This window comes from Mustela erminea, chromosome 16 (assembly GCF_009829155.1).
Source record: "Mustela erminea isolate mMusErm1 chromosome 16, mMusErm1.Pri, whole genome shotgun sequence".
Taxonomy (NCBI): domain Eukaryota; kingdom Metazoa; phylum Chordata; class Mammalia; order Carnivora; family Mustelidae; genus Mustela; species Mustela erminea.
Window position 1 is genome coordinate 16,754,510 of NC_045629.1, and position 27,725 is coordinate 16,782,234.

At 41.8% G+C, this 27,725-nt stretch overlaps 1 protein-coding gene across 1 annotated transcript; it reads left to right on the plus strand.

The window, feature by feature from the left end:
- Positions 1–12,794: 12,794 nt before the first annotated feature.
- Positions 12,795–15,719, plus strand: BHLHE22 (basic helix-loop-helix family member e22). The gene has a single exon (XM_032316740.1). The coding sequence runs from the start codon at positions 12,891–12,893 to the stop codon at positions 14,022–14,024; it is 1,134 nt and encodes a 377-aa protein (XP_032172631.1). The 5' UTR covers positions 12,795–12,890; the 3' UTR covers positions 14,025–15,719.
- The last annotated feature ends 12,006 nt before the right edge of the window (positions 15,720–27,725 follow it).

The window sequence follows — 27,725 nt, forward strand, 5'->3', positions numbered from 1 at the left end:
ACAAAATTACTCTGACATGCTTTGTAGAGGCAGGAGCTTTTGTGATTCTGCTCCTTCAGGTGGGTTTTAAAAACTAGCTACGTACCTTTCTCAAGATGAAGATCACATTTTATCCTGCTAATGAACTTTGAAGCATAATTTCTCCCTGCAGAACTGCTACTCTTCAAAACTAGGCTGAAGAAATTCTTTTTTTTAAAGATTGTATTTATTTATTTGACAGAGAGAGACACAGAGAGAGGGAACACAAGCAGGAGGAGTGGGAGAGGGGGGAAGCAGTCTTCCCACTGAGCAGGCAGCCCAATATGGGGCTCCATCCCAGGATTCTGGGATCATGATAGGAGCCAAGACAGACGTTTAACAACAGGGGCACCCGGCTGAAGAAATTCTTGCTGAAGCTCTTAGCTTTTTCTCTTACCTCTGGAACCAACCCATGGTTCAAAACTCTCACTTCTATTATGAGTTACACTCACTGAGAATCAATGCTTTCTTGATTGAAAGCATCCCTAAGCCTCTCTGATACATTTCCTCTTCTGAAGCTGCTTTTCATGTGAGCAGCTCGTTTTTTTCTGAACATTTGTTTAAGATTCTAGGAAGTAAGTTTGCAGGTTTCAGGTCTCCATCTCTCTTAAAAGTTCTGTTCTCTTGTCTTTCGTTATCCTTCAGTGCAATTGGAAGTAGACCAGAGACTGATTTTAAAGCTTCTGTAGATAATAATTATGTCTTCATACCTTACCCAGCATCAGATTCTACCAAAGATGCCTGTATTCATTATATACTCCCATAACTATAGCCTGAGATTGTTTTTGACGTGCTCTTTCTGAATCATAATATCTTTTTTCTTTCTTTTTTTTTTTTTTTTTAGAAATGGAACAAATAATCCTAAAATTTATATATACCTTTTTTAAAATTAACAAATAGGCCAATGCGTTAAAAAAGAAGAAGAAAAGAAAAAAAGGCTGTAACAACAGAATGGGTAACTAGAAAATATAAGGACTTTGAGAGTACCAAACACACACACACACACACACACACAGTGAAGAGGCGCTCTGACCTTAAGTAGTATGCAAATTGCTTTCTTTTAAATGGTAGCATGATCAACACAAATGATATTTCTGGGTCTTGGCACATCAAACTACCACAGATGAAAGATGACTTAATTGCTTTGACCACAGTCCGAGTCAGAAGAGCTCAGTTGGCAAATATAAAAATAGCTTGGTGCTATTTGCATTTGCATTTGAGTAAGGAGTGATTTCATTTTAATGTTTAAAGACTAAGTAACAGAGCAACCCACAGGTAGTGAAACACACATTAGAAGCAATGGACACAATCCCTAGCCAGAGCGTGTAAGGGGTGCAGAGGACACATTGATCTTGTCAGCTATATCCGTATGCGTAGGAAATACTGCTGTCAGCACAGCACCTTCAAATTCAGATCACAATATATGGAGAGTTTATGTCTTTAGAGGGTAAGCAGTTAAGCATTCATAGAGATTTGTTGCCCATACCATTGCCTTTAAATAACCTCCTAAAAATCTTTTCATAATTAATTATTATTCTGAATGTCTAATATTACTGTTAATGGCTCGCATGGCTCCTCATCATTTCATCTAACAAAATATTTCCAATAAACAGTCACAGGGAGTGAGGCTCGCTGTATTTTAGACTTTACTATGCAGCCGCTCAAATAAAGTAAAAATATATAGAAGAGAAAAAATACGACACAAAGAAAAGGAAGTTTCTCCTGGCCTTGTATTAAATGTGATTGCAAAGCAAGTAATGGTAAAATGGGGATTGTGGACGCTCCATTTCTTCTAACTAGTTATCTTTGAGATGTCTTTATTTTCGTACCTTCTAACTTTGTGATATAAACACAAACTTAATTCAGTAGAAAAAAAAAACCTGCCATCACTGATTACCATAGCCAGGCTCACAGACATTTAAATCAAAAGTCACCTGAGTTGGATAAGGTTTAAGTTTTTTCAATAAATTATTTTTTATAATGACTATAAAAGTTATATAGTATACAGAGGCTAGCAGGAGCTAGATACTTTACTGTACTTGAATTGCGAGGAATACTTTCTGAGACATAAAGCTGACAATCAGACATCAGAGTGGAACTGGAAAATAGCACTCCCTGAAAGATGAGAGGGGGAATTTGAGTACCTCAAAGGCAAGAGCCATTGTTCTTTCACTCTTGAACCAGTAGACAGCATGGGCAAATGATAATACACATGCACGGAAAGAGGCCAAAAGGGTAAAGTCCTACCCCAGAATCACTGAGAGCTGAAAGTCACAATTCTTGTTTCAGGAAAATCTGTATTTCTTCTGGTATTTAAAAACCGGTTCTGTGATTATGCCAAAAATCATAAAATGGCTCAATTTACAAAATAAAACTGCCTTATTCTTTACTGAAATACAATAAAGTCGCTGAAGTTGCAGTATGTATTTTTCATGTCTTGGTGGTGGTGGTGGTGGTGGTGGTTGTTTTTTCTCAAATATTTAGTTGCTGGTGCACCTGGGTGGCTCAGTGGGTTAAAGCCTCTGCCTTTGGCTCAGGTCATGATCCCAGGGTCTTGGGACTGGGATCCCGCATTGGGCTCTCTGCTCAGCAGGGAGCCTGCTTCCCTTTCTCTCTCTCTCTCTGCCTGCCTCTCTACCTACCTGTGATCTCTGTCTGTCAAATAAATACATAAAATCTTTAAAAAAAAAAATTTAGTTGCTGGGGAAGAAGGGTCGGCAACTTTGGGGAAGTGAGAATATATATTGTTCATAAATGTCATTATTATTTTAAAAATGCATTTTTGATCCAAATGACATGAGAGAGAATGTTTTCAGGTAATGAAATTTGAGGCACAAAAATATGGAGAGCAAGTGGTCAAAATTAAGAAAACTACTGTTAAAACTTTTAAAAGGAAAAGAGAATAAATAATGATGCAAAGAACCTAGAGAAAGTATTAGCACTTTATTGAATCATTTGTTCTTAAGATTTTTTAATTGTTAAGAAAAGCTATTCACATAATAGCAAATATATAATTGCTATTAGCAATTATGCAAATATCTACTTGCATAATTTTATCCAGGTAATTAAAATAACTCATAGGAAACCACCCTTGGCTCTCCAGTTCAAGTTTCCCCTACCCTTCAGCTGTCCAATTCAAGGGAACTGGGGTTAACTATCAGTAAACTTCTTACAGATTTTTTTCCTGCATGTATCTACCCACATACCCTTTGTGATTCCAAAAATACCCATATTATATTCTACATCTTTCTTTTTGAACTTAATTATGGATCAGAAATGTCTTTCCAGGTCAGTTCATTTACTTTGTATATCTGCATACCATTTTATAGAATGGAGGCATTATTATTTATGTAATTATTTGCTTACTGAAGAACATTTAGATTGTTTCATATTTTCTGCCCTTTCAGAAAATCTTTATACATATATGTATAGTGTTTAGTCCATTATTTCTGTGTCAGACTCCAAATCACCTTCCCCAAAAGACTATACCTATTTTGACTACAACTGTTTTGCTTCACAACTCTGCATACTATTAATTTTTAAAATAATTTTGGCCTATTTTAAAAATTGTTTTAACTTGTATTTTCTTTTTATTAATGGTCCTGAACATTATTTATATCATGCTTTGGACATTCATATTTCTTCTAATTGCCAGATTAAATTATCTTCCTATTTTATTAGGTAGCTTCTTGCTGTTTTGTAGAAACTCTTTGTATATTGGATGTGTTTATTTTTACTTCCTAGTCTGCCATTTGTCTTTTAACTTTGTTTATGGTCTCTTTCCTTACAGAACAGGAATTTAATTTTTCATGTGTAGTAAATGTGTCAACTTTTTCCTGTATGAGTCCTTGGGTTTTTGCCTTGCCTAGGAAAGCCTTTCTACCCTAAGTCTATAAAAACCATCTATCTCTGTAAGTATAGTATGTTACCACTCTGTTTCTTTAAATGTATTTCTTAATCCACAAGGAATTGATTTAATTCTAATTCTAATAAAATAATAAAAATTTTAGGTAGAAATTCTCTTCAAATACTTACAGAACATTAAAACAAGGAGCAATAAAAAGCTGAGGTTTAAAAAGAAAAAATAATTTAGACAAACCTGATTTTCTTTCTTGATAAAAATAACTAAATTAGTGGGTAAGGGAAGGCAAGGTGTGTAATAAATTTAGATCTCTGACATACATTGTCTCCATAAATCTTTCATAAAAAATTAATTCAAATTGGCTTTGAGATGAACACTGTCAACTGAATTGAAAACTGCCTGATGGACCATAAACAACAGAAATAATAATAGCATTGATGTCTCCAGCCATAGGGAGGAAGAAACGAATGCCACACCAAGATCAATGATAGATCTGGATTCACAAAGCTTTTATATTAATGATCTAGAAGGAAGGAAGAAAGATGATATAATCATTAATTTAACAAATGTCACTAAACTGAAAAGTGTGCTCCACACATTTGAAAGCCTTATTATAGAAGACTGTTGTGAAGGATAGAAATGCAGTGGGACATCCCAGTAAGAATTGACTTGGAGCCAAATCGATGGCCATTTTTCTATCCAGTTAGTTCAGCCAAATCACACTATAGCGACCACTTGGTAACAGACTAGAGACAAATTCATTCAGTTCAAGATAGCAGAAAGAGAGCAAACCCTCCATAAGCAGGGCGGTTAAGGATATTCAGGAGAAGGGAGAGGGAATGGAGATATAGGCACTGAAGCAGTGGGAATATCAAGTGTCCATCTCGGCTCCCATGAGACTCCAGCATGGCAGAAGCCATGAAATCTGCCGGTGTCTGAACGTTGTGATAGAAAAATAAACAAAACACAAACCAATAATGATAATTAAAGGTGACTGAACTGGTTTAATGGAACAGTCAGAGAAGCATAAGAAAGTGTTAACATTAAATTCACATAACATTTTAACGTTTACAAAACGCTTCCCCATAGACCATTTGATTAATACCCTGAGGCAGTCAGGGTAGGTATGATTACCGGATCCATAGTCCTCCTGAAGCTAAGTAGGATCAAGAAAATTGCCAAGGATTACAGAGTTACTCGACAGAGGGTCTGCTATTTCTACTACACCTACTCATACCTCTTATTTTTATTTTTGTTTTTTTAAAGACTTTATTTATTTCTTTGATAGAAAGAGACACAGTGAGAGAGGGAGCACAAGCAAGGGGAGTGGGAGAGGGAGAAGCAGACTTCCTGCTGAGCAGGGAGCCAGATGTGGGGCTTGATCTCAGGACCCTGGGATCATTACCTGAGCAGAAGGCAGTTGCTTAACAACTGAGCCACCCAGGCGCCCTACTCATACCTTTCAAAGCAATTCAGAGAGAAGTGCAATCAGGTTTGGACAGGCAAAAATCATAATCCACAAACTTCCTTTCAAAAGAAAAGCAGACTCTATCTTTATGAGACAAAGACTTTCCACAAACACTGAATATATTCAATATATTCAATGTGTTCTTTGGCCTCAAATCTGCATACCTTGTTCCTTCCTTTGTTCCTTCCTTCTTTCTTATTTCTTCCTTTTTGTCCCCCCATGATCCTTGTTCTCAAAAACAATGGGAATATGGGAAGGGACTCAAGTGAGTAAGAATATTTAAGTACCTGGACTAACAATATTTCTGGGAAGATTTCGACTTCTCCTCCATAATGGCAATGGGAGACTTTTTTTTTTCCGCAAGTGCCTAAGACCAGGACGCCCTTACTTTGGGGTTAACGTGAATGTCCCCATGCCCCCTGCATAGTAATATCCATTCTCCACATGGGCACTGCTCCACCATAGATATACAATCCAGATATACAATCCGGTTAGTCTGCCGACATCAGGTAGTCGGAATGAAACATTTCATCAGAAGAATGTTATTTTTATGTTAAGACACTTACGTCATGATGCCTTGCAGCTGTTGGTTTCCTTTTTTGTAATACTTGCTTACCATTGTGTAAATACAGCACAAACGTGTGTGTGTGTTTGTGTGTGTATTTCCAAGTGGACAGTTCAATCAGTACAGTTTTCAGCCAAATATATTACTAGAAAAGCCGAGTTAATGTTTCTTAAACATAAGTTAAATTGATTATGTGCAACAATATTGCATTGCTAGAGGAGATCAAATGACCTCATCAAAAATGTTTGAGAAGGTGTCAAACTTATCCATGTTAAATTTCGAAATTTAACTGTGAAAAGCTCTCTAGCTAGCCATCTGTTTATCTAGTTCCTCCTATACATAATCAAATTTCTTTCAAACAGGAACTCTTACATTGACAGAGTAAATGAGTCCAAATATTTGGCTTAATAGATTTTCACTGTAATGAATCAAATAAAATTAATCTTTTAACTGAAGTAAGGTTTACATTTGTCTGTTTGAGCTACAATATTTTTGAAGGATATTCATAATATTTTGTACACTATCGAAAGCATATCTACTTTTATTTGTATTACTAGCAGCTGGCTGTGTATATAATTGTAGATGAGAAATGTTTTTAATTAAGATATCCTCTCAAAGTTGTAGTGGATTTTAATTGTATTTATAAAAAGGATCAAAGTTTGTGAAAAGACACTTCAGAAACATTTTAATTCATCAAAGTGTTAAGTATCCATAATTCTGTTGTGTGCATTAAATTTGAGGGAAATGATTTGGTTTCAGATGGTCATTTCAAGTTCAGAAGGCCTAAATAAGACATTCTGAAAGACTGTGCCATGAGAAGACTATTAAACAGAGAAAGCAGAAGCCTAATTGAGAAAAGTGGGGAAGATTATTTACTAATGTTGATTGGTAAAATTCGATGAGTTATTAGCAGCAGTAATATCTCAACACATCATCATCTCCCATTTGTCTACTTTCTGCTATATATGGTAAGTAGTATCCACAAAAAGCAAGTGAAGAGAACTGTTTTTGCTGAAAACACCCACACTTGAAAAAGAAATCTTTTGGCGATTAAAGTATCTCAATAGTATTCAGTACTTGGGTTTCACTAGTCAATTAATTCCTGAGAGCCCTGAGGTATTTATAAAGTTACAGTATCTCTGGCATAAAATGACTAATTAAAATCCTGATTTAGAAATTAAGCTGTGGTTATTTTCTTCTTTCAAATTATGTACTTATGACAAATTAAGGAATTATGTTTTATCATGTCCTTAGAATAACAACTATATCTGCCTCTGTAAAAACTATGTGTATGTAAATATAACATACAAACTTCTATTTACAAATAACTAGCTTCCAGGATAGTGTCTGACAACTTTTAATGATCATAAATTTCCAGCTCACGTTTTGTAATCGTAATCAATTTATTATTGAAATAATTTTGGAGACGTAAAATTGTCTCATCCTTGAATATTTATTTCATATTCAGCATTTAAGTATTACGGTCATCCACCTCGGTATTCTCCTTATTGCCAGGAGATGGCGCTGTGGGTTTTAAATCGCCGCGCTAAAATCCCAAAGCCAAACTAAAACCTCTGCGGTGTTTCTTAATTGGTGACACAAGGCAAGCCCTGAAATTGTCCATCCTTTTTTGTGCAAACAATTTTTCTCTTAAAAATGTTTTCCAACGTTCGATGAAGGTATGGTTCCAGGGAGGAAACACGTGTAACACGAATAAGTAAATCAGCCCTTAGGGAATGCAGCTGAATGCAGGAGTGTGCCCCAACTAACCAAGAGGGGAGTGAACTCTCAGAAACTCTTCACTAGCCTTCCTCTATCTCCTTCTGTAACCCCGCGTTCTCTGGGGTCTCTGCAGTGACTGGCAAGCGCCAAGCTTTTACGCGTGCCTTCCCGGGCCCCTCCCTTTAACAGTCCCCACAATCGGAGAGCTCGGGAGCCAAATGAGCCCTCGGTGGCGGAGGTAGGGAACCTACCTGCGCGCCCCCGTGGGGTGCACAGTCATACTGAAAAAAACTGTTTCTCCGGGTTCTCTGAGGTTCCAACAGTCTTGAGGGTCAACCTCTTTTCTTTAGAGTAAAGAAAAAGAAAATCTTCCCGAAAGAACTTAGATCAACAGGTTTCAACTTTTCCACGAAGTTCTTGGAACTGACACGCACTTCGGGACAATTGCAACGCCGGGGCCCTTGGCGCGCTGCCAGGAATGTTCCAGCGCCCATGGTCCCAGCACCCTCGCTGCCCTCTTCATTAGCCCCGCCAATCCCCAGGACACCCGTGGAACCACATTGTGGCTCTGCAGGTGAGCTGTGTAGGACCTGGCGAAGAAGGGGAGAAGATACGACAAAACGACACCGGAAGGCTTGACTGGGGGAGCTTGATGGGCTTGAATCTTTCAGCCGCGGATTGGATCCCGCTTTCCCAAACGCCGCGAGGTGCTGGACGATCAACCTCAGCTATGCAGGCTTCAAGCTGACCCAGGTGCCACTGGACAGCACTGGGCGGGCGAAGGGCAAGGGTAGGAAAATGAATATTCAAGATCAGCGTGCCTCTGATTGGCGCTGGGGGGCACGCCCCGCTTCCGCGCATCGGCCACTGTCCTGGAGGGCTCGGAGACAGCACTTCCCGGCGGCCTCCCTGGAAGGAGCCGCGCTGGGTTCCCTGCGGTTCCCGTCACGTGCGACCTTCCAGACAGAACTCCTCCGGACCAGCGCAGCCCGGAGAGGGTTCCCTTCACTCTCCAGGAAATTTGCTTTTCCAGAGCAGCTCCCAAGCCAAAGTTCATGCACTCTTGCCAAACTTTGCTTTTACTTTTTAGAATGTTCTCTCACACAAATAGGACAATTTTCCCCTTTAGGAAATACACACAGATACCCAAATCCCAGTATTCAGGGGTTCTCCTAACTTTTAAAATCTCGATAAGTAAACTATTTATTAGGGCTATAGAAATAACAAAAACTCCTGGGTTTGCTCTTTAAAGTAGATTAGATTGTGTTCTGTTCTTTATTTAGGGTCCTATTTCAAATCTCAGGCAAATGCTAAAAAGATGATCACCAAGACTTTTAATTATGACCTAAAAAAATTAGTTTGGTCTGAAGTTCAATGCTTTAAATTTCACTGCTGTGATGGTTGCTGAATATTCTAGAATGCTTTTAAAGCTATAAGTATGTTCCCTCCTGCTGTAACAAAACTGTTTTTTGCACAACATGCTCTGGCGTTTGGAAATTTGGTATCCAACACTCTGCAGAGAATGTTCCCTGTCCGGATGTGTTGTGGACAATGAACCTCACAGCGCCAAACTGGGCAGCACAAGGGAGCCCTATTGGGTATTGGTGATGGACGCCCACCCGCCCTTCCCCCGGGCAGAGTGGCCTGAGCCCCCTCCACTCTGCTGCGAGTGTCCCCCTGTCTCCTGTCCCCCAATTGCTTTGGTAATTCACAGCGATCGTCTCTGAAACTGCACAGAGTCCCAGTATTTAGTTTTCAATGCATCATTCTCAAGGGGTCATCTGTGGGTCATGAGTTTTCACAGCCAGCCAATTTCCTACCCTTTCTTTCTGAGCAGCCAGAAGGTGTTTATTTTGGTTTGTTCAGTGCTACCTTTCCAATTTGCTAGTTGCTTCCGGACCTCTTTCCCAGCCTCTTGGCGGAATAAAGTTCAAGTATAGTTATCCAGAGCTCCTCCAGCCAGAGGGCACCAAGTGAGCAACTGAGGACAGTCCTTTGCAGGTAGAAACCAGGCGGCGGGATCCTACTCAAGTGAGGGAAGGGAGCCTAGGCGGTAACTTAGGGTGGCGACGATTAAACCAGGTAACGAGACACCAGGCAGATGTGTTTTCATCGTCTTATAAGATAAATGCAGTGTTAAGTGCCTGACAACTTCCCAGAAGCAATCAGCAAAAGTTTACGAGTGCATAAACCTCAAAGACCATTCCCCGACGGTTGTTACAAGGCCCACATTTAGAGCTTCTATAAATTCTCCAGCAGTTTCCCAAAGCTAAGTTTCCTGTGACTACTAAGCAGCCACCTCCTCCGGGGAGACCGGGGGGGGGGGGGGGGGGATTTTCTTGAACTACCAAAGAGAGAGGTTTGGGGCTCCAACCGAGTGAGCTATAGTTGCGGAAAAGTTTGTTCTAGAAGTTTGGATGGCCAGGGAGAGCAGGGAGATGGAAGACAGGAGGGAGGTGCTCTCTGGCGCTGAGTTATGTGGTATTGGCGAAGGACCAGGGTCCCGCGAGGGTCCGAGGTCTAGCCAGGGCAGAGCCCCTTCAGTGGGGCTCCAGCTCGGCCATTACAGCCCTGCGAAGCACGGCCCATTTTGGCAGCCGGTAGCTAAGCCCGAGCTCCTACCGGACCCGGGCGTGCTGGATCCTTCGCCCACCTAGTGCCCACTGAGGGGCCATCAGGAATGCTGGCGTCGCACGGAAAGTCCGGCCCGCTCAGTTAGGCAGGGTAGCTGGGAAAACCGTGTGAGACATCTGGGGACGTATAGCCTGTCCGGCCAGAGCCACGACGGCGCCAGCCTCAGCCCTTTGGGAAGTGACCAGAGGACTTTGGTAAGTTACTGTCAAGCACACGGGACTCACCTATGTTTATAGTGAAATCTTTGTTTATGATCCCAGTGAAAACAAAGCTGCTAATTGAAAAACAATAACAGGAGCGTGTCTTTAGCTTCCTAAAGGGAGAGGTTAACAGCTGCGAGAGCCAGGGGAGGGAGAGTGGGAGGCAAGTGGCAAGCGAGAGGCCGCCCTGCACGTAAACGTGCTTCTAAGTCCCCAGTGAGACACGTGGGCCGGCTCAAGCCTTCCAGAACCACCGGCCTGGGTCCTGGGCTGGATAGCTTCCCGCAGCCCGCTAGCTTTTTCTCAATCTTTGGATTCCAGTGAATCTGAAGGCGCGAAAGTAACCCACGACTGCGTAGTATTTCTGTCCCCAGGAGACTGAATCTCAGGCAATTATTCTGGAAAGGTACCGCTGGGCCCCTTTTCATTCTTTCCAGGTGAAAATGCAGACGCCCCTGTGTCGTCCTCACCCCTCCTTTATGAAATAAGGCGCCCAACTGTTCTGATATTACCATTCAAAAACAGGTTCTGTGGCGAACCTCATTTGTGAATCTATTACAGAGATTAATAGATTATTTCTCCTTTTTCAACTAATTCTCAGTGGGGAAATTTAACCATATGGTAAGGAGAGAATTAGAATTTCATCACATTAGAGCAAAATGTAATGAAAAGAGTCCAACACCTGGGGCCAACTCTGAAAGCCACAATTAAAAGGTTTTTAATGAAACCAGAGAAACCAAAAATTTCATAGGCTTCAGTAATTCTGCCACATAAGAAAGATTTATTGGAGGTGTTGGGAAATATTGTTTTTACTTATGTCATAAGGATGAAAACCAGCCGCTAAATACCATGTGCTCCCAGATCGAACTCAGGAGCGAGAGGACCGCGTGTACCAGTTCTCATCCGGAAAGGAGCACTGGTTTTCACAGCTCTCCCCTTCCTAGCCCTCCAAGAACAACCGAGGCAGATCCAGAGGTCCCTGAATGGCTTCCTAGCTGTCGGTTATGTTTCGGGGTAAATAAATACGCACAGATGCCCCCCTTGGTGTGTGAGAGGGTTTGACTCCTGGTGGAGTTGGCTGTTCTGAAACAACTGGATTTTAATCTTGAGGAAAGTTTGAGAAATCGGTTTCCTCCCGTTTAGGAAATCGTATGCTTCATAATCACCATCACTGTCGCAGTTATTTGGAGACCGCTGCAAACGCACCCCTTCCTTTTTTTTTTTTTTTTTTTTTTAATCTAATGGGCTGCATAATCAAGTTGCTCTCCATTTTCCCTTTTTTTTTTCCCCCCTTCCCAATCCGGATAGGAAATGGGCAGTGGGCGTGCGGGTGGAAATAAGGCAGTGTGTTCAAGGGGGACGACTGCTTTGCTCTCTTCCTGAGAATCCTGGGTGAATTTTGGGCAAGCCAGCGGGACACTACTTCCCCCCCGAAACTCCCATCACCAAATCCGGATGAGAGTCATTCTACGAACAGGGGTGGAGTATAATTCTCGCCCGCAAGGGTAATTTAGCACAAGATGAGACAGCAGTGGCGAGGGAAGGGCAGTGGGGGTGGGGTGCGGCGGATGGGGGCGTCTGCTTTCCCCGGGACTCCCAGGCTTTGCCGCCGATCTACAATTTGCTGAAGGAGCAAAGAACATCCTCGGCTCTAAGTAGGGCTTTTAGTGTGCTCATTGATGAGTGAAAGTCGCCACACATGTCAAGCTAAAGGCAGTTGTTGGGTTACTAACAGGACCCAGCGCCTTGCAAACATATGCGCTAAGCTGTGTATACAGATGGCACGCAGAATAATGGAGCCGGCGCCTTTTATAAAGCTCTAGCTGCTGCCTGTCTTCAGACCTGGGAAATGAAACTATTCAGACTCGCGGCCAGATAGCGCCTGCGATTGTTTGTTACCGTTTTAATCCTATTAATTAAAACGTTAACCTGATTGGGTAGAAAGCGCTGTCCCAACAGGCGAGTCTTCTTCATAATAACCTACTCAGAGATAATGATGTAAAAGACTCCCCCGTCTGTGGCGGCGGCTGGTTGATGGGTCCGGAAATCTCTTGAAGGTGAATCCAAGCAAGATAAACGGTGCGGAGAGGCGGCGCGGGGCTGGGCTCAGAGCGGCGGCGGCAGCGGCGGCGGCTCCACTCCCTCCGCGCCCACCCTCCCACCATGCGGGGCCGCGGCCCATGGTGAGCCCCAGCAGCCAGCACCATCGGCTGGAGACGAAGAAGAAGAAGAAGAGGAGGCGGAGAGCGCGGGGGAAGGCGAAAAAGAAAAAGAAGGGGAGAGGGCTGCCAGCAGCACCGGGACCGACGCGCGCACCAGCCCAGGAGCCCGGCTCGGGCGCGTCTGCGGAGCCGCCTGACTCCCCAGCCGAGGCGGCGGCGGCCGGCGCGGCGGGCCGGGGCTGTGCGCCGGCGCCGGACCATGGAGCGCGGGCTGCACCTCGGCGCGGCCGCCGCGGGCGAAGACGACCTCTTTCTACACAAGAGCCTGAGCGCCTCCACCGCCAAGCGCTTGGAGGCGGCTTTCCGCTCCACGCCCCCGGGCATGGACCTGTCCCTGGCGCCGCCGCCCCGAGAGCGCCCGGCGTCGTCCTCCTCATCGCCCCTGGGCTGCTTCGAGCCGGCTGACCCCGAGGGGGCAGGGCTGCTGCTGCCACCGCCTGGGGGAGGCGGTGGCGGCGCGGGAGGCGGTGGCGGCGGCGGCGGCGGCGGGGTGGGCGTCCCCGGGCTGCTCGTGGGCTCTGCCGGCGTTGGGGGCGACCCTAGCCTGAGCAGTCTGCCGGCTGGGGCCGCCCTGTGCCTCAAATACGGCGAGAGTGCGAGCCGGGGCTCGGTGGCCGAGAGCAGCGGCGGCGAGCAGAGCCCCGACGACGACAGCGACGGCCGCTGCGAGCTGGTGCTGCGGGCCGGAGTCGGCGACCCGCGGGCCTCCCCGGGCGCGGGAGGCGGCGGCGCCAAGGCGGCCGAGGGCTGCTCCAACGCCCACCTCCACGGCGGCGCCAGCGCCCCCCCGGGGGGTCCCGGCGGTGGCGGCGGCGGCGGCGGCGGCGGGGGTAGCAGCAGCGGCGGCGGCGGCGGCGGCGGCGGCGGCGGCAGCGGTAGCAGCAGCAGCAAGAAATCCAAAGAGCAGAAGGCGCTGCGGCTCAACATCAACGCCCGGGAGCGCCGGCGGATGCACGACCTGAACGACGCGCTGGACGAGCTGCGCGCGGTCATCCCCTACGCGCACAGCCCCTCGGTGCGGAAGCTCTCCAAGATCGCCACGCTGCTGCTCGCCAAGAACTACATCCTCATGCAGGCGCAGGCCCTGGAGGAGATGCGGCGTCTTGTCGCCTACCTCAACCAGGGCCAGGCCATCTCGGCCGCGTCGCTGCCCAGCTCCGCCGCCGCGGCGGCGGCGGCCGCTGCCCTGCACCCGGCGCTTGGCGCCTATGAGCAGGCTGCCGGCTACCCGTTCAGCGCTGGGCTGCCCCCGGCCGCCTCCTGTCCGGAGAAGTGCGCCCTGTTTAACAGCGTCTCCTCCAGCCTCTGCAAACAGTGCACGGAGAAGCCTTAAACACCCCCCCCCCACCCTGGAAAACACAAGACCGACCCAAAAGCTAGAGGAAAGTGAAAAGCTGCCCCCCCTTCCCTTTTTATTTTGGTCCTCTCGTAGTTGTGAAACACTTGCAAAGCAAACAAAGCAGAGGCGAGAACTGAGGAGAAGTATCAGAGACAAACGGGACTTTTAGCCTTGACATCCCCAGAATCTCCGTCTTTGGGGTGGGGAGGGAGGGAGGAGGGAGGTGGAGTTGGGATGAAGTATGGATGTCTTTTTTTTCTCAGAAAAGTGGCAACTTTGGTGGCAGCCTAGACCGCAAGGGAGTTTAAGAAATAAGTTGGGAAGTAGTCGCTTGGTTATTAAGCGTGGAGATTATTTATTCAATGGCAAAATACTAATCCTACTAATAATTGTGAATTTGGCTAGTGCTGAGGGGCAGAGGAGGAGTCCGGGTTGGGTGGCTTGTGGGACGGAATATTCATTCAGACAAATCAGAAAGGGCACTTGAAAATAAATTTTGATTCTGAGCCAGGAGAAAAACTTGAAATGTAGACTTATTTAAGTGGGGGGAAAAAACCAGAAAGAGACACATTGCTATGAAAAGACTTGTATTTTTTATTGTCTCTGAACTTTAATCCTGTGAAAACGCTCAAAAGTTTTGGCAAGAGTGATATAAAAAACTGACTGTGGCTGAAAGAATTGCATTTAAAAATATTTATGTGCACCTTGTTACTTTTCACTCTGCAATGATGTATTAACAATTCATGGTATTTATTTGTTATTCTTCAATGACCCTTCCACATCAACAATATTTATCATGTGTTAAGGTCATGGGTCTTATGTGCAGATTTTTTTAATGCCTCTAAAATTCTGTTTTATAGATTAACTTATACTGTGTGCCAAGTGTTTAAAAGGTTTATTTGCCAACAAGTATGAAGAGACATATTGATGTATCTGAGCTGCTTAGGTTTATCAAAGGTCACCTGGATATTTTCAGTTGCATCATCCCTGTATTTAAATTGAGCTTTAATAAATTGCTTCAGTCCAAAAATTGCAGGAAAGGTGTATTCTTAATTGATGAATGAATTGATCTCTTTTTTTGAAAGGGGACTCCTTTGCATTCTAAAAGGGAAAGACATCACAGCAATAGATCCTATAAGTAAGAACATGCTAAGCAAATATTTTTCCAGGCTGTGCTGTGCATTTTTAAAAGGTCTAATTTAATTGCTTTTAATATATATGTACATATATAAGTTATTTTAACTGTGGAGAATTATTTAAGTTAAAAGACTGGTTTGATTTGCCTAGGGTGTGAAATCCTTTGTTATTTTTCTAAAAAAAATAAAATTTAAAAAGAAATAAAACTAAGGAAGAGCGAGAAGCTATTTACCCAAAGTGAGCTTTCAGTTTTAGTTTGCATGGCTGTTTGCCTGCCTTTCTGTCCTATGAAAATCAAGAAAACCTTTTTTTGAAAAATGGAGTCCTGCTATTTTCCACTCTTTGCAGATAATACAAATTCAGTTTGTCAGGTTGGATGGCGAGTTGGGAGCTATGATGGATCTACTGGCGGGTTTTGGATGTGTAAAGAATGATATATATCGTAAATAGGTCAATCAGACTATGACAGCTATGTACGACCATTTGTATGTGTATCTATGTCAGAAAGAATCTTTATTAAAATATTTTGATCAAACATTTTATTATGCTGTGCTTTGTGGAAGGAGCAATCACCTCTCTTCTGTGTTACTCTTTGCTTGAAAGGTAACAAAAAAGAAAGGAGTTTCAGAGAAGGTGGAACTAAAGTTTTGGCAGGGATACACAATTAAGAGTATTCACTTGTTTACTTGTTAATAGGACGATGGCTGGGCCTGGTCATTGGGAGAGAAATAAATGGGGTCACTGGTGAGACCCAGAGGAGATCCAGAGTTCCCATCTGCTGGCATGAACTTTGAAGGCCACGCTGCCCCTGCAATTCCTCCTCCCATGGTATTGTTAACCATGCCAGGGCCTATCAAAGAGGGTAAAGTTTTTTGAAGAGTTTTAATAAAAATTTATATCTCTAACTGTCTGAAAGCCAAGGAAAAGAGATGGATTTGGATTCAATGAGAATGGATTTTACTGTGCCTTTCCACTTTTTTTGGTAACAGGAGAATCAGCCAGGCTTAATTATAAGTGTAAACAATGCCCATAGAGATTTTCAAAACTTACTAGTGTGGCTTGTTAATGACATTTTCAGGGATAATACGGGGATTGGGTTGAGAATCGATTCTATTAAAGAATGAATAGGCTTGTATTTGGACTTTAATAATGTCTTCACTTATAGAAGGCTTGATTTTTCCTGTGGTGGAGGTTTTAGAGATGGTGGCGATGGCGATGGTGGTGGTGAGAGTGTTTCTTCTGTAGGCAGTCTGCTACATGCATTTTTGTCTGCATAGCCTCAGCTCATAATGATATCCCTAAATGACATCAAACTTAGTGGGGGGTGAGGGAGGATATTTTCTGCTCCACTTGCCATCAAAAAAGATTAATCAGAACCTGTAACTTTTCAGAAAACATAACAGCAAAGGGCCTTGAAGCTGGAGCCCTCCCAGTCAGGGAGTGGGGGCAGAGGGAGGGAACAGACTAGGGCAGCCCCCGGGCAGGAAGAGACCGTCTCTCAGCATTTACCAGACAAAGCCTGGGTGCGTCTAATTATGATTATTAAAACAATTTCCATGACGATGTCTAATATTATGTTAATTTGAAAACAACTGTGTATGAAAACTGTCGACTATAATACCTAAATTCATTTAATGAAACACATCGTTAAGGCAATTAAACCTCCTGGATGTGATTAAGAAACATAATTACGACACTGTTCTGCGCCATAATTGGGTGTCTTTAATCAAGGGGTAAAGTGATCAGCAACACAGCCATTAGTTTGTATTGTTCTGGCCCTGCTGTCCATCATTCTGATTAGGAATTAACCACAGCCACCATAAGTTGAATTTTTTTCTTTTTTGCATATTAGCAATATAGGGTATACACTTGCTCAAGATTTACTGCTTAATATTTCTCCTTATTAAGAGGACCTCCTTGAAATACTTACTCTGTAACCTCTGTACTGTTCAACTATTATTAGAAATTGTACAAATAACAAAGCTTGGACTTCAGGAGGAAAAGAAATGCTCGTCCTTCCTTCACTCTTTAAAAATTTAGTCTTCAGTCTTACTCCTGAAAGAGACTTGGAATGGTTGGGAAAGGGAGAGCGTGTTGAGAATGTCAGGTGAATGGGCACAATTATTAAAAATAGCAGGGTTAATAATATTTATTCTCATGCTGGTCATTTAAGACAAATCAATTCTCTTTCCCAATCCAGGAGTGGGCCAGCGTTTGGTTCTAGGAATAAAGATAGGACATCTGAAAGGAACGGGAGGGGTTTCCGAGATTTACTTAGGTGGCCCTCCATAGGGCCTCAAACTTTTCAAAGTTTCTTCAGCAGCAGCTTTTAGAGAAGGAAGCCGATGGTTGGAGAAACAGCTCTTCCCCCACCTGGCGAACCCCCGGCGCCGTCTCCTTGCTGAGATTTGAGTCCTGAATTGCGGCCCACTCTGAAAAATTGGCCCCCACACTTGTGGGCCCCAGAAGTACTTCCAGACCCGAGCATGCACATCGGGCCCCAGAAGCTGAGCAGCAGGGGCTGCCTTGTGGTCTTGCCGAACTGTCCTGTGGCCCGAGCGGACAGGCTGGCGGGCAAGCCGGAGGCGTACCAGACCGCCAGAGCACCTTGCCCCGCCTCGGAGCCCGCTCCACACCCACCGCACCTCAGGGCGCTTTTCGCGAGCCGTCCCTCCGGGAGCCATCCTGCTACATCCCGCCTGTTAGGGAACAGAAAGTAGGCAAATGAGGCGGAGCAAGGATCCCACTTGGGTCCCACTTGGCCTTCTATTCCACCGGTTTGCTTCTCTAATTTCTCTCTAATTTCAATTGTCTTCTTTAAATTTTAATTCCTACTTAGGTCCCCTCTCCAGTTTGACACTAGGACCTACAGAAACGTCGGACCTCTTCGTGGACTCCTACAGGACCAGCAGCTGATCATCTCTGAAGATCTTGCTAGTTACCCCCGGTATCTCCTCCCCACCGTGTGTGTGTGTGTGTGTGTGTGTGTGTGTGTGTGTGAGTGCGAGCGCGCGCGCACTCTGTGGTGCATTCTCCACTCTGCGCAGCTGGGCATCCCCCCAAGATCCTGTGTTGAGCTTAAATTCTTCTCCCTTCTATCCCACTCACCACCCATCCCTACTGCCGACAGCTCACCAGGGAGGGCCCAGGCTCACAGGTTACCCTTCTCCACGCACTCTTGGTCTTGGACTCTAGAACCGAACCTTTCCACGGGCCCCGGACCCCAAGATTGCTCCAGCATGAGTAGCACCGACTTTTCCAATGTAATGACTTATGAAAGATATAATCATGTGTTAAATTGAATCCTCCGTTTAACTGTTAATGGTGTGCTCTGGGCACATTTACGTATTAGATGCTATGGTAACTAATTACCACTAGGAAAAAGGATAATGCACTTCCCAGACTTTGAAAAATAATGATGAGAGTTCACTTGCCGGCTCGCAGCACACGGTGGCGGCTCCGCCGGGTGGAGCGTCAGAGTGAGTGGAGACCCGAAAGTGTGCTCCTGGAAGGCAGGAGGTAATGAATCCTGGTCAGAGGAGTCTGCTTACCAAAGCCTTTAATGAAACTGTGCTTCAGTTGGGGGAAGTGGTGGTGGTGGGGTGTGTGTTGGGTGGGGGGGTACCAACTCTACAACAGTGCCTCTAAACAAAATTAAATTGCAAGACGTAAACATCGGAAACATAAATAAGTTTTCTTTTAATTAAAATGCAGGCCAGATTAAATTATCCACGTGCCAAGCAACTTTACATCAATTAACAGTTTTTTGTTGTGTGGGCAAAATAAATGAGCCGGTCTCCTGCGCGCTCTGCGTTGGCACTTATAACTCAGATGCCCCTGGATTTGCCAAGCCAATGAGGTGCAGTTGATTTAAATTTGCCCTTTTAAATCAGACATTGGGCACAGTAGATGGAAGGAGGGGAGGCGAGGAGGAGGGAGGGAACCAGGAGACAATAACTTAAGTTTAAGAGCAAAAACAATTCTCAGGTTAAGAGACCTTTTCCTTCCGTTGGATCTCTGGCTCTCCTGATCCACGGGTATATGATTACTAGAACCAGGGTTCTCTAGGTTGTGCTGAAAAACCAGGTGTCTGTTTCACTCCAAGGGCAGGGCAAATGCTTGTACTGGGGACCTGGGAGAGCAGGAGAAGGGAAGGAGCCTTTCCCCAACCAGCCAGAGATTGCAGACAGAACATCCACCATACACGTGCCCACCGCGCTGCTCTGCTCGAGCTGCGCCCTGGGAGGGACTTGGTATCCGCAGCCACAGAGCTCCCGTTCTCCCAGTGCTTCCCCTAGACTGGGTTCCCAGCCCCTTCTATGTGAGCAGAAACATCCAGCTTCCAAGTTTCTTGGCACAAAAAGCGAAGTTCAGAGGCTTTGCCTCAAACTCTCTTTCTAGAGGTAGCACTAGGATCGAGTTGTCCCCTGCGCCCCAAGGCAGGTGGGTTCTCGTCCAGATGCCAGGCTTGTCAGGAACACCCCACAGCCCTGCTAAAACTAGGAATTCTGCAAAAAACGCCCTAGTTTTAAACCTCGAAGAGCTCTTTGCTTCCTAGCAAAGCTGGGAAACTCTTTCTTTGCTTTTCCTGAGGTTTAATTTGGGTTAAATTCTACCACTTTATCTAAATTACTCGTCTTAATAGGATCCAGGAGATTTCTGGACTGTTACAAAATTACCAGGTACCCCTGAGTTCATATGCAAGTGTGTGTGTGACTTTTCTTTCTTTCCCTTCCCCTGTGTTCTCTAATTCTGGCAATATAGAAATACAGATTAGAAACTTTAAGAGAAATAACTGGGCTGGGAAGGTTAGACTGCAAAGGAAAAGAGGATTTTGCAGTGACCCCCCCTCCCCACCATATATAATAAGATAGACAAGCCTATCTTACAAGTAAGCCTCTGGGATGCTTTGATGGGGAGTTAGCTTTAATTATGCACACTGTGATATCATTCTCCTTTCCAGCTTGGGAAAGAGTTAATTCTTTCCCAAAGACCATAGTTGCCCTTGTCTTCTCAACCTGATTCAGAGATGCAATAAAATATGAAGCAAATTTATGATCTGTTTCAAGCATTTTATTGCTGTATTTTTAAATTCATATATGCACATATAAGAACTATGATCTGTGAATAATTTGAAATGCTATAGTAGAATGATACATTTTAGATAAAACATAACCATATCTTTATATAATTGTCTCAGATTAAAATAAAAAAGAAAAATAGATTTCTAATGTGGACCAAACTGAAAAACTAATGACAGCCATAAACTGCTAACCAACCATAAATTAACATCTTCATCAAATGCTAAAATGGTATCAGTGGTTATATAAAGCAATTACTATTTCTCCTTATAAGTTTTAGAATAAAGTTCAGGGATATTTAAAGGATCCATTATTTACAAATGCTTCACAATCTTAAAGGTTTCACATTTTATTAGGAGGATGGTTGCAACTCAAATCTGCTGTGTTAATAGAGATGTTTAGAGATGAAAATTTAGATTTAAACATAAAAATGCTTCATGGCCTAAGCTCATTTTATGCATTTATTCTGCTCTGGCAATTACTGAAAAAGTTGGTAGAAGGATTTCTTTGTTAAATATCTTCATCTAGTCTTTGAAAAGAAAAGACAAATAATACCTTATTATAATGGGAGAGAACCAGGTTACATACGTAACTGGTTAAAACATTCAATCATGCCCTGTCTGTTCAAGTAAGTCCAACTACATTTGCCATGTACAGCTTCTCTGCCGAGCTATGGTCAGAATTCTAGCATCAGCCTGAATCTGTGCCCTCTGTCTGAGATGTCCACAAAAAGAAACGATTTTTCAAACCAGGCCTCCACAGAAACATGAAGAGCCTTGGAGGGGGAAAGGACATCTATCTTTTGAATATCCCACATATCAGGAAGCAGGGGTCAGGGAGTAACTCACTTTAATTTTTTTTTTTTTTTTTTTTGAGAAGCAGCAAGTATATCTATCTTTAAAGTATAGATTTCTCAAGACAGTGAAATTAAGTCAAATCTGGAATTACTGAACAAAGTAAACTGTTTTTAAAATTTAGAAAAAAGAAATGTTTTCCAAAAATCATATTCACTTGGATTATAGAGGATCTGCGTGGCATACACAATCAAATTATCTTTGCCCCTCAATTGTTGTTGACACTAGGTTGCCCTACACGGTAGTTATTGTGGATGAACATCTCCAAAGTTCAAGGATTAACTAAGGTCTTCAACTGGCTAAATCCTGGGACCACTCAGAGTTTAACTTTTTGCAAACATTGTTTAATCTGAGGACTTTTTCTGTAGAAATGAATGTTACCTTACAGCTTTTGGGTAAATCTAAAATGAGTTCAAAAGAAAAAGTTAAAAAAATGGATACTTAATTTAAAAACACAGAGAAAATAGTTTATACTTTAAGATTCATTTAAAAAAATCCAAGTGACTCCAAATACTTAAAAAAATTTCATGTAAAGTATAAAACAAAGACATTTGTAAAACTTTAAACATATTCCATAGTTCTTAGAAGTTATGAAGTAAAAGTATATTTCATTTAAACATTAAGCACAAAAGACAGAAGAATTTAATAAAAAATTTGGGTTACTTGTCAGGGAATAATGACATATATTTTATGTTAACTATAATGGCTCGTTCTTAGAAATAAATGTTATATGGAGTAATGTTCTCTTATGAACAAATAAAAATCTCAAACTAATACATGCTTTATGAGTGTTTAAATTTGACTCAATGGAGAATCATTAGATATTCATACCTTTACCTGTTATACACCTGTTATTAGATTATAGTTACCTTTACCTCTAGTTTCCTCTATAGGCACAAAACATTGTAAGGAGAATAAAATGCTTCATGAGTCTATCTCTAAATATTTACTTTCTGTGTCTGCAATATATCATATCTCTCCTTATAAAAATGAATACATTTAGGAATTGAGAACATAAATTATACCTCAAATAATTAACAGTAAACTATATTAAACCCACTTAAATTATCCAGCATAACCCCTAAGTATTTTTTCTATCCAATTATATCTTGAATAGAAAATGCATATTATTACTCACATGATCGTGGCTAATTCTGGACAATTAAAAGTAAAAAATTTTTTAATTTACTCAATAGTGCTTTTTTAGAGTAAAATTGGAAGCAGAGATAATAATTTCATAGATTGCCCATTTAGTGTCATGATTAATCCTAGTTGTTAATACTGAACTGACTAGTTGAAATACACGGGAACACCTTTAGAGTCTGAGACAAGTTCTGTAAAATGTTAATGACTCACAGGAGTGTTTCTTAGAGAAGCCAAGTGTCCAGTGGAATGCTATGTGTACGGTTACTGCAGAAGCCACATTTAATCCTCATCAACACCATTCTGTGGCGCTTGCTGTATTTACAGTTTGGATTTCAGCTTTATGAATAAATAGGATACTGCTCAAATATTATTCAGCTTCATTCATGATCTGTGGTAAGTGATCTGCAGAATACAAAGACCACATCTAATGGGATCTCTCTTCCATTTTTTGTATTTTTACATCTCTCTACAGATGACTGCAATTATGAAGAACTGTGGTCTAGCAAGGTCAGCCCAGTTAAAATAAATTATTAAAAAACTTATTAATCCCCAGTATTTCTTGGGTCTGTTTATATAACTTCCCACATACACAGCTAAGTTAAAATATATTGAAAAATACTCTGACTGAAACAATGAATGTACTTTTAGGGAGGGTATCAGAAAATAAGAACGTGTGTGTGTGTGTGTGTGTGTGTGTGTGTGTGTTTGGGGCAGGGGGCAAGGGGGACAGGATATGAGGATAGTCAGATAGCAAAATTATCCTTCAAATAACCTGCTATTTGGAACCAAATCTTCTGCCACGAACATGCCTCCTAATAGCAAAATGAGGACACAAAGTCATTCACCTGCACTTTAAAAGTTGATTTATTGAATTATTGTTGTAAATAAGATATAATTAAATAGATTTACAAAGCATTTGCATTTCTTACCTAATGTCTTTTTAAGATTTGCTTCCTCATAAATCCACATATATCCCATTTTAAAATCAAAAGGTAATATTAAACAAACAATTCAGAACAACAGTTTTTTATATTATATGGCACTCCTCTGGCTAAAAAATATTTTTAAACATAAGTATTGCCAAATTATCTCCTACTTAAAATTGTGCAATAGAGTTTTTCACAAATTAAATTTATCTTACTCAAGGAAAGTATTATAAACAAGATAAAGATTTAAGATAAAAAGTCCAAACACATTGATCACTGATTTAGATCAACACTATGAAGACAAAGTAATAATTGCTTTAGAGAAATAGTAGAGAGTTTTATGTGATTGCTCATTATAATTTAAAATAATGCTACAGGGAATGTAATCTTGGCTTGCTAACTTTTTCTTAATTGAGTATGTGAATATGAATACCTAATAATGCAGTTCAAGTAAATAATAGTTTGTAACATTGTGAATTTAATAGGTTAAAAACAGTGCACATTCTAAGGGTTTTTAATTCATCTTTTATAATTATTGACATTATTTTATGCTAAGATCAATACCTAAATAATTTTTGTGCTTTGATCTTTGAAATTGGTTTTAAGATTCCACTGTTAAATTAGAAGACATTTACAGGAAAAGTTACCCAAATTATTTTTTTATGAGAAAATAAACAGAAGTCATCATGTAGATTTTGAGTTGTGACCCCTTTACCTTAGACTTGTGACCCCACACTTACTGATAAAATGAAGAAGATATAATTAAGTGTTCCAGGAAAACCAAAAGAAGGCAGATAAATGTTCCCATGTAGGTTGCTTAGCAGCATGCCTTATTTAGTGGTAAATTGCTTTTTTTTTTTAATATGTTCAGAGCATTTAGTTTTTGCTACTGAATGCTTCATTACCGTTGGTCATTGACATAAAACAATAGTATCATTCATTTCCTTTAACTTGAAACTTAGGGGAGGTTGTAAAAATGAAAAGATGGGTTTTTATGATATGTAAAATACAGTTTTTAAGACTTTTAGAGCCTCAATAAGGTTTGGTTTGGCTATTTTGTCTCATAATCACAATACCCGATGTATATGTTTTATTGTGTGTAATTATGCACATAGTAATTTCTCATTACAGAACACTGCTTGGGAATGACTGATGGAAGTCTAGATCTAGTGGTAAATCAGAATTTTAAAACTGTTTTAAAGAGATGAATTTATTACTTTCAGGGACACTTAAAATAGATTAGTTGTGTATGTGTTGTTTTTCCTAATAAATTGTGTGTTTTTGAAGAAGGGTAATCCAGTGCATAGCAACGTACCTAGAACAGAGGCAATGCTCAATAAATGTTTGATTGAATTAATGAACAATGAACTATGTAATGACTAAAAAATTATTCCCTTTAACAAATACATAGGAACAGATTTTAAAAGACACAACCTTGTTAAAGTATTTGTTACAACTTTATTATTTATGTTTGCATATTGCATTACACTCTTCAAAATAAATCCACATACCTTATTATGTTTAATCCTTATCATGAACCTTCATGTCAAAAAGGCCTTATTCTTTTTATTTGCAAATAAGGAACTGAAGCAATGAGAGGCAAAATGACTGGTCGATGACAAACTAGTCACACTATTGCTGGAATCCATGTCTTTTAACTTATTTCTCCATGACATATTTTTCTATTCACAAACACGCTTTAACTACTAGATGTATGCCTGTTACAAGACTCTCTTGTTTTGGTTCTACTGTCCATTCCTTTTATATAACAGTTTCTCACCCATTTTGTTTATTCTTACTTTCTATTCTAAATTCTTGTACACACTTCTAATTATAAGTGAAGCAGAAATTAGAATTGAATAATTTCCTGTGTTCTCTCTACTGTAACATTGCAAAAGTGTACTATTGAAACCAATGTAAGAACATGGAGGTTTCTACTTCAGGTCACATGGTGGACTAGATGTCCTTCTAGGATGCAAAGAATGGGCTATGCTTGGTGGCAGGCAGAAAAGAAAGCCTAGGGCCGAGGTTGGGTATGTGTGTGTGTGTGAAATCCAAGACTGAGTCATAAAGCCCAGAACTCACAAAGGGAACATCCTTGTAGGTGAACTAGGAAGAAACCTTGCTCCACAGAGCAAAACTGAGAGTAGATCTGCCTCTCCCCGTAATGCTGAAGGAAAACAAAACAAAACAAAACAGAAAATCTCTCCTGTCTATTCCTAACCACAGGGCTGCTTTGTAGCTGATTTAAGGCTAGAACCCACATTACCTATGTATCTCCCACCCATCATCCCCTCTCAAGCTGCAAACTTAAAGTAATGTGCGTTTGATCATAGCATCAGCAGTCCGATAAAAGAAACAACGTCTCCCTGAAGGATTGAGTTTTAAATTCAGGTCTTAAAAATTTTTCAGAGATAAAATTCCAAGGAATATGGGCTCAATAAACAATCAACACTGAGTAAGAGTTCAACAGACAAACTATAGAATCAGACTCACAAAACACTAATGATTTAGAAATATCAGATACATAACATAAAATTGGTTTCCTAATATACTTGAAGAAATGGAAGAGGATATGGAGCATATGATGAAGGAAAAAGACACCAGGTGCCTGGGTGGCTCAGTGGGTTAAAGCCTCTGCCTTCGGCTCAGGTCATGAACTCAGGATCCTGGGATAGAACCCCGAACCAGGCTCTCTGCTCAGCAGGGAGGTTGCTCCCCCACCCCCACCCCCACCCCCCACCTGCCTCTCTGCTTACTTGTGATCTCTCTGTCAAATAAATAAATAAAATCTTAAAAAAAAAAAAAAAGACTTCAAAAATGACCAGGCAGGATGCCTGGGTGGCTCAGTCGGTTAAGCTGCTGTCTTTGGCTCAGGTCATGATCCCAGGGTCCTAGAATGGAGTCCCGCATGGGGCTCCTTGCTCAGCAGGAAGCCTGCTTCTCTCTCTGCCTCTGCCTGCCACTCTGCCTGCTTGTGTTCTCTCTGTCTCTGACAAAAAAATAAATGAATAAAATATTTTTTAAAAAATGACCAGGCAGTGGGCACACGGGTGGCTCAGTTGGTTAAGTGTCTGCCTTCAACTCAGGTCATGGTCCCAGGATCCTGGGGGCCAGCCCCATGTCGGGCTTTGGGCTCGGCTGGGAGCCTGATTCTCTCTCTCCCCATTGCTTGTGCTCTCTCTTTCTCTCTTAATAAATAAAATCTTAAAAAAAAAAAAAAAAAAAAGACCAGATAGGAAGAACAAAAGAGTGTTCTTAAATTGAAAATGTAATCATTGAACTTAGCACATTCAGTGGGATCAGAAAAACTGAAAGCTGACAAGTTGGCAGCTGGCACCCTGGCTCAAAATCAACCCACAGAAGGGAGAGGGTCATAAGGACCTGAGGAGAGAACAAAACAAATCTAGAACATCTCAGAGAGAATGCAGGCAGTCACGGACTGTGTGTGTGTGTGTGTGTGTGTGTGTGTGTGTGCATGCACGTGTGTACACGCACTACAGGGGTAGCAGCCCAGAGTAGAAGATGGTAGACACAGCCGTGGGAGGATTTTTTGTTCCTGCTTTGGCCTCTACCCCCAATTAAGTATCTGATGGTTATAGTTTCTATCACAGGATGAAGAGATTTAAAACATGGTGGATGCATGTTATGGCATAGCAGTTAGAAGCAACAGATTAAATATATATGTATGTGTGTGTGTGTGTGTATACATATATATAAAGTAATACAAATATATCTTTAAAAACATAGAGTTTAATAAGAAAATTAAGAAGGATCTCTTATATAGAAAATTCATTTATGTAAATTAACATGCACACAGGTACTATGTTCTATAAAACTATATACTTATGAAAAGACAAATATCAGACACATTGAATGTTTGCCTATGACAGGGAGGAGTATAGCAGTGACGGTTAGGGATAAGATAGAATGAGTAGATAAAGGCAGAGGGGACAAATCATAACTGTGTACCATAAACTAAGAAGTATAAGGAGCATGATTACTCAATGCTATGAAGTTAAATAAAAAGAAACAAACTCCATGGATGAGATAAAGAGCAGATCAGGTACACGGTGTAGAGACAAAACTGACAGTGAGATCTAAACAGATGACCTAGAATATAAAATAGAGGTAGAAAAAATGGGGAGGAAAGGTCAAACAACATGGAGTGTAGAGAGAGAGGATCTAATAGAGTCTGGGAGAGGTATTACTCCAAGATTATGGCTAAGAATACTTCCTACCCGATGAAAGACACACATTCTCAGACTCAAGAGGCACTGTGACATGCAAGAGTGAGAAACTGAGACTAAGAACATCAAAGACAAAAAGAACACGTTAACCCGATCAGAGAGAAGAGGCAGACTGCCTTCTGAATAATTAAAGTAACGGCTAACCTCTTCACAGCAATGATGGAAGCCATAAGAACATGCAGTATCTTCAGAGGGCTGGGAGGAAATAGATTTGTGCACACAGCAAAATCAACTGTCAAGAACGAGGCAAAAATAAAGACATCTCCGATCAACTAGAGCAGAGCTTAGCTAGCAGAGCCCC